Source organism: Clupea harengus, chromosome 10, assembly GCF_900700415.2.
Source record: "Clupea harengus chromosome 10, Ch_v2.0.2, whole genome shotgun sequence".
In the NCBI taxonomy this organism is placed as follows: domain Eukaryota; kingdom Metazoa; phylum Chordata; class Actinopteri; order Clupeiformes; family Clupeidae; genus Clupea; species Clupea harengus.
The window spans coordinates 2,850,411-2,857,910 of NC_045161.1; the positions used below are offsets into that span (position 1 = coordinate 2,850,411).

At 46.8% G+C, this 7,500-nt stretch overlaps 1 protein-coding gene across 2 annotated transcripts in view; it reads left to right on the top strand.

Moving 5' to 3' along the window:
- Positions 1 to 7,500, top strand: part of cachd1 (cache domain containing 1) — a 79,234-nt gene that overhangs the window by 61,871 nt on the left and 9,863 nt on the right. The window contains exons 15-21 of one of the 2 annotated variants that reach the window (XM_042708821.1): positions 245 to 426; positions 1,061 to 1,189; positions 2,276 to 2,398; positions 4,907 to 5,006; positions 5,286 to 5,402; positions 6,415 to 6,575; positions 7,077 to 7,163. In XM_042708821.1, coding sequence (XP_042564755.1) covers positions 245 to 426; positions 1,061 to 1,189; positions 2,276 to 2,398; positions 4,907 to 5,006; positions 5,286 to 5,402; positions 6,415 to 6,575; positions 7,077 to 7,163 — 899 coding nt within the window. The remainder of the gene's footprint in view (positions 1 to 244; positions 427 to 1,060; positions 1,190 to 2,275; positions 2,399 to 4,906; positions 5,007 to 5,285; positions 5,403 to 6,414; positions 6,576 to 7,076; positions 7,164 to 7,500) is intronic. The other variant, XM_031575004.2, reaches the window with a different exon arrangement.

Below are 7,500 nucleotides of genomic sequence, written 5' to 3' on the forward strand. Positions count from 1 at the left end.
TGTGTGTTTGTGTCTGGTTGTGCATTCATGGCTTTGCCTAGCGCACAGTTAGTGGAGGGAGGGCGTAGACTGGTCGGGGATCAGTTAGTGGAGGGAGGGCGTAGACTGGTCGGGGATCAGTTAGTGGAGGGAGGGCGTAGACTGGTCGGAGATCAGTTAGTGGAGGGAGGGAGGTAGACTGGTCGGAGATCTTCCCATGCCGGTCTTACAGGAACCCTGCCATGTCTCTGTCATTGTCCCGCAGTCTTCTGTCAGGAACGAGGTAATGGCCACCAGTCACGTCACCGATGAATGGATGACCCTGATGGAGATGAGCAGCCTCAACTGCTACATTGTGCGCCGTTACATAGCAACGCCCAATGGGGTGCTGCGGATTTACCCCGGCTCGCTCATGGATAAAGCTTTCGATCCAACCAGGAGACAATGGTAAGGTTTTTCTCCTCTCTTTTTCTGATGGAGGGGTTTTGGGGAGGGGGGCTTTTTGAAACTCTTCCAGAAACTCCCAGTGTGCACCACGGAATGGGCTTCAGAGCTCCAGCGCCGGGCCAGGGGCTTATTGGAAGTTTCTAGAAGTTTCCCCCCAAGGAGAGCTGTGTGTATTGTTTTGGGGGCTTGGAGGAACTGAATGGTGGCTGGAGAGAGAGAGAGAGAGAGAGGGGCTTTAAGACGCCATACTGTGTTCTCATGGGACGGCCAGCCAAGCCTGGGGAATGTGTCAGGAGGGAAGCTTTGTGTGGCTGAAATGGGGAAACATGGAAAATAATCACATTGGGCATTTTTTTTTTTTTCTCACCTAAGAGCTGTCAGCACTGTCTGTGTCTTCAAGTTGATGGTTTTTAAATGAAATACTGCGGGGGTGGGTTGGACACAGTAGCCTGCCAGGATTTAGAAAATGCCAAAGGGAGAGGGTTTCTAGAAAATGAAGGGAATAAGTCAAGTAGCATACTTCCAGGGTCCTTCACCAAGATTCTAGTTGGTCAGACAGTGAACAGCCATGCTTCAAACAATGGGGCTTGATTGGCGTCTCGCGTGGTGAACTTTGACCTTGGTGCTGTTGCAGGTACCTCCATGCGGTGGCCAACCCTGGCCTCATCACTTTCACTGGCCCTTACCTGGACATCGGTGGAGCAGGATACGTGGTCACCATCAGCCACACCATCCACGCCTCCAGGTATGGACATGCCTCCATGTACGTACACACACACACACACACCACACACACACACACACACACACAGATCACATGTGTGTATACAAGCATAAACAGATGTAACATAACCTTCACAACACCAGTTGAGTACTGATTCAACACATGCCTAAATAGAAACAAGCTCTACCAAGCATCTCGTACTCCAGGCACAGATCAGCAAAGAACAAGCTTGGAATACAGATGTCCATGTTTGCACACCTAAACACACACTTGTGTACACACACACACACACACACGCTTGCACGCTCGCTCATACAGATAGTCAAGCTTTTTGATGATGGGTGTTTGTGTAAGCACCCTGATAAGTCTTTTCAGTGCACTTGAACTAAATCTGCCAACACCTAGCCAGAAAAATACTGTACATGCTCACGTCTTGGGTCCTGGTTCACTTTATCTCACACTGAAAGATTTCTAACACACACACATACACACAAGTATACACACACACACACACACAGAGTATACACACAGACACCTCCCAGTCTGTGTTATCTCTGCACACACCCACTACAATCAAAGGAAACTGCAACACGTGCACCGATTGAAGATAAACACACCATATCTTTGTCGGTATAGTGCATGGCAGAGTGTGTGCATGTGTGTGAGGAGAGGAGTGTGTTTTGGAAAGTATCATGGGCTTGTGAGAAGCTGGCAGTGGTCCAGGCGGTCAGGTGTATACTACAGAGAGTTACTTTAGTTTGGGAGGTTTTCTCCCACTCCGAGACCAGAAGGACCGGTCTGGTCCGTCCTCTGTGACAGAATTACTGCTCACAGTTTACACTAGGGGCCGGGTCCGGTACAGTTCTGTTATGTCATAATTCAAACAACTGTCATTTGTCATAAGTCGTGCATTCTTGCTTTCATCCACAGTGAATCCTGACGTGTCGTAAAAGCCTAAGTTCTCTGAGGGGCCAACCGGCTGTCCTTAAGCAGCATTAGTATACAGTGCCTGTGTTCCTTGGTTTGTGCAGGTCTTACGCCCTGCTGTTGTCTGCTTGGGATTGACTGTGCAGTGCATTTGACATTATTGTCTCTCTTTGTTCTGTCTTATCCCTGCTCTCTCAGTTCAAAGACGGCTCCAGGCTCCGCTGTGGCAGTGATGGGCATTGACTTCACCCTCCGCTACTTCTACAAGGTGCTGCTGGACCTCCTCCCCATCTGCAACCAGGACAAAGGCAACAAGATCCGGTAAACTCCCTCACCTTCCCCACGGCCGCCCTGCTTCCCCCCCCCCCCCCCCCCGTGCAAGCCTCCCTCAAAGACCCCTGATCTTAAGGGAGGGGTGTCCAGGGACGTGCCTGAAATGAAAAGCTGCTGGGTGTGCGGGGAGCTCTCTTAAAGGCTTGACTCTGTTTGCAGAGATGTAACTAATCTCATTTGCTCGTGCTTTAAGAGACTCATTCACACTGTTCATCCTGTGAGACTCCTGTGCTCTGAGCGATACACACACACACATACGCACTCAGAGAGAGACAAATGCACCCACACACACTCAAATAAAAACTGGCCCACTTCAGTGAGAGAGGGTTTGGGAGAGGGAGAGACTGAGTGAAATGGAGAGAGAGAGAGCGCGCGAGACAGAGGGGCTGAGAGGGAGACAAAAAGAGATAAGCTGATTAGGCGTGCATTCCAGACACATCCTGTTATGTTAGGTACTGGCACCCGCTTTCCACCCCTCCTTAGTCCTCTCTCTCTCCCCCTCTGTCCCATTCTGTATTTTAGACACTCACGCTCTCCACTCCTCTCTCTCCTATTCCCTCTCTCCATTTCTCTTTCTTCTCTTTCCACTCCTCTCTCCACTTCTCTCCGCTTCCCTCTCCACTCCTCTCTCTCTCTCTCTCTCTCTCTCACTACTCCTCTCCTTACCACCATTCTCACCTTAACTTCATCATTATTTCATTTCCCTGTTTTATGTTCCATTCTTTGGTGGTCTCCCGTCTGTTTCTCTCCCTCACCCCCATCTCACCCCCATCTCACCCCCATCTCACCCCATCGTCCTTCCCCCTCAGCCACCCCTCTACTCCCCTTCCCCCTTTTTTCTTCCATTCTTTCTTTCTTTCTTTCTTTTCTTTCTTTCTTTCTTTCTCTTTCTTTCTGTCTTTCTTTCTTCCTGTGGGAGGTTGCGTAGGCCATGTCCGTGTGTCTTTGGGTTAGAAGTCGTGGGTGCAGTGGCCATTAAATAGGATTAGCTGTGTGTGTGAGGGAGAGAGAGAGAGAGAGCGAGGAAAAACCAGCAGAAAGAAAGAGTGAGTGAGTGAGGGAGGGAGGAAGAGAAAGAGAGGGAGGGAGAGAGGGGGGAAAAGACAGAATGGTAAGTTGTGAGCCGCTGCTTGGCCCAGTGCATCTGAGTCTGCATCTTCCTTTCCTCCTGTAAACACATCAGCCCAGTCACACAGAGGAACACAGCTCTGTAAACACATCAGCCCAGTCACACAGAGTAACACAGCTCTGTAAACACATCAGCCCAGTCACACAGAGTAACACAGCTCTGTACTAACATCAGCCCAGTCACACAGAGTAACACAGCTCTGTTCACACATCAGCCCAGTCACACAGAGTAACACAGCTCTGTAAACACATCAGCCCAGTCACACAGAGTAACACAGGTCTGTACTAACATCAGCCCAGTCACACAGAGTAACACAGCTCTGTACTAACATCAGCCCAGTCACACAGTCACACAGGTCTGTACTCACATCAGCCCAGTCACACAGAGTAACACAGGTCTGTAAACACATCAGCCCAGTCACACAGAGTAACACAGCTCTGTAAACACATCAGCCCAGTCACACAGAGTAACACAGGTCTGTTCAAACATCAGCCCAGTCACACAAAGTAACACAGGTCTGTACTAACATCAGCCCAGTCACACAAAGTAACACAGGTCTGTACTAACATCAGCCCAGTCACACAGAGTAACACAGGTCTGTACTAACATCAGCCCAGTCACACAGTCACACAGGTCTGTACTCACATCAGCCCAGTCACACAGAGTAACACAGGTCTGTACTAACATCAGCCCAGTCACACAGTCACACAGGTCTGTACTCACATCAGCCCAGTCACACAGAGTAACACAGGTCTGTACTAACATCAGCCCAGTCACACAGAGTAACACAGGTCTGTAAACACATCAGCCCAGTCACACAGAGTAACACAGGTCTGTACTAACATCAGCCCAGTCACACAGAGTAACACAGCTCTGTAAACACATCAGCCCAGTCACACAGAGTAACACAGCTCTGTAAACACATCAGCCCAGTCACACAGAGTAACACAGGTCTGTTCAAACATCAGCCCAGTCACACAGAGTAACACAGGTCTGTACTAACATCAGCCCAGTCACACAAAGTAACACAGCTCTGTTCACACATCAGCCCAGTCACACAGAGTAACACAGCTCTGTAAACACATCAGCCAGCCCAGTCACACAGAGTAACACAGCTCTGTTCCAACATCAGTGCACTCTGTCACTGATCTGAGCACAGAATCACAAGGAGGCCTGTGGGCTTTTACTGTGTTTTGCTTGGTGTCGCTGATGTATTGTATGATGTGATGTGTAATGACGAGTGTGATGTGTAATCACTGATGTGATGTGTAATCACTGATGTATTGTATGATGTGATGTGTAATCGCTGATGTATTGTATGATGTGATGTGTAATGACGAGTGTGTGTAATGTTCTGTGTGCGGCAGGTGTTTCATCATGGAGGACAGAGGTTACCTCGTGGCTCACCCCACCCTTATTGACCCTAAAGGTCACGCCCCTGCAGAGCAGCAACACATCACTCACAAGGTAAACACAGTGGATGTTTTTCTATCTGTTGCTTGTTTTTCTTAGATTTTTTTCTCTCTTCAATATCCTTTCTTTAAGTCTTTGTTTCGTTTCCATTCTTAAGCTCTTGTGCTTCTGTCCTTCTCTAATCTCTCCCTCTCCGTCAATCTCTTTCTTTTCCCTTCTTTTCCCTTCTTTTCCTCACTCGCTCACTTCCCTCACTCTTCTTTCCTTGGGTCTTTAAGCATCCTCTTCACCTCGAGAGAAAAACATTTTGTCTGTGTCATCTGTGTTGATCAGGAGCCTTTGGTTGCCAATGATATCCTGAATCACCCCAACTTTGTGAAGAAGAACCTGTGCAACAGCTTCAGTGACCGCACGGTGCAGCGCTTCTACAAGTTCAACACCAGCATCGTGGTGAGTAGGGTCCAGTCCAGACGCTGTACATCTGATAAGGGGTCTGTAGTACAATACTGCCCCCTGCTGGTGACTCAGAATTATGTGCCAGTAGCATTGTCAAGGATTGGAGGAGTGCGGCAATTGGGTCAAAGGAAGCTGTTTGATGAATGTGTCTTCTTTTCACTAAACAAAATGCATTCTAGTTTCATGTTACTTCACCTTGTGAGTTTCACTCGATAGGAACTCTTAAAGAAAGTCGCATTTTAGAGTTTTGTTCTTAGATGCGTATTTCTGTTGTTGTCCCACTTCCCACTTTTTTGCAGTGGCTGTCTGTGTTCTGTTATATAGTTAATTTGGTAATTGAGTGAATATGTGTCTAACATGGGTATCTTGTCTCTTATTCTTTAACTGAGTGAATATGTGTCTAACACCGGTATCTTGTCTCTTATTCTTTAACTGAGTGAATATGTGTCTAACAGCGGTATCTTGTCTCTTATTCTTTAACTGAGTGAATATGTGTCTAACACCGGTATCTTGTCTCTTATTCTTTAATTGAGTGAATATGTGTCTAACAGCGGTATCTTGTCTCTTGTTCTTTAACTGAGTGAATATGTGTCTAACAGCGGTATCTTGTCTCTTGTTCTTTAACTGAGTGAATATGTGTCTAACAGCGGTATCTTGTCTCTTATTCTTTAACTGAGTGAATATGTGTCTAACACCGGTATCTTGTCTCTTATTCTTTAATTGAGTGAATATGTGTCTAACAGCGGTATCTTGTCTCTTATTCTTTAACTGAGTGAATATGTGTCTAACAGCGGTATCTTGTCTCTTGTTCTTTAACTGAGTGAATATGTGTCTAACAGCGGTATCTTGTCTCTTGTTCTTTAACTGAGTGAATATGTGTCTAACAGCGGTATCTTGTCTCTTATTCTTTAATTGAGTGAATATGTGTCTAACAGCGGTATCTTGTCTCTTATTCTTTAACTGAGTGAATATGTGTCTAACATGGGTATCTTGTCTTTTGTTCCAGGGTGACCTTACTAATCTGGTGCATGGCAGCCACTGCTCTAAGTACAGGCTGACACGCATCCCTGGCACCAACGCCTTCGCCGGCATCGTCAACGAGACGTGCGACTCACTGGCCTTCTGTGCCTGCAGCACCGTGGACCGCCTCTGCCTCAACTGCCACAGGTACACACACACACACACGCACATACACACACACACACACGCACACACACACACACACACGTTCCTTTTTAGCAGTTACATGCCTAAAGTCACAGACACCCTGGTAACATTTGATCTCAATTGATAGACCTGGTATCCTGTAAATACCTAAGCTATGGTGCAGTTATCATGGAGCACCAGCCTCGGCCATACCCTGTCAAAAAAAAGAGTCAAGATGACAATTATGTTATGATGTTAAATTGATAGTCGGGTACTACTCATGTTTTGCTGCTCCAAAAATGTAAGAGGATAAGCCTGTCATTCTGTGATTGCTTGCGTTGCGTGCGGACCTGTTGGCTTGGTGATACGCGGAGCCATTTGTGTGATGATATTCCTCTTTTCTCCGAAACGAGCCCTGCTTACTGGAAGTCATGATTTTAATGAGGCTCTCTCCTCTGCCCTGTCCCTACTGCTCTGGATGACCCGTGTGTGTGTGTGTCTGTGTGGCTCTGCCCTTCACAGGATGGAGCAGAACGAGTGTGAATGCCCGTGTGAGTGCCCCCTAGAGGTGAACGAGTGCACTGGCAACCTCACAAATGCTGAGAACAGGTAAGATGCCTTTTTTTTTGGAATGATGAGAGATTCAAATGCAAGACCCCTGCCATGCTTCTCCTCTCTCTTCCTCTTTCTCAATTTTCAATTCATATCAATTCAATTCAAAAGGCTTTATTGGCATGACTGCATACAATACAACGTTGCCAAAGCCTGTTTACATAAAATGTACAAGCACAATTAACATACATAAATAAAAACAAACAATAAGTTATAGGTGGTAACAATGTGGTATAGAAACATATAACAGGTTCATTGTTAATTATAAAACATTAAATATTAGTTATGTGGGACAGGGGGTTCATATTATTGTGGAGCTCATGACAGGCTGATA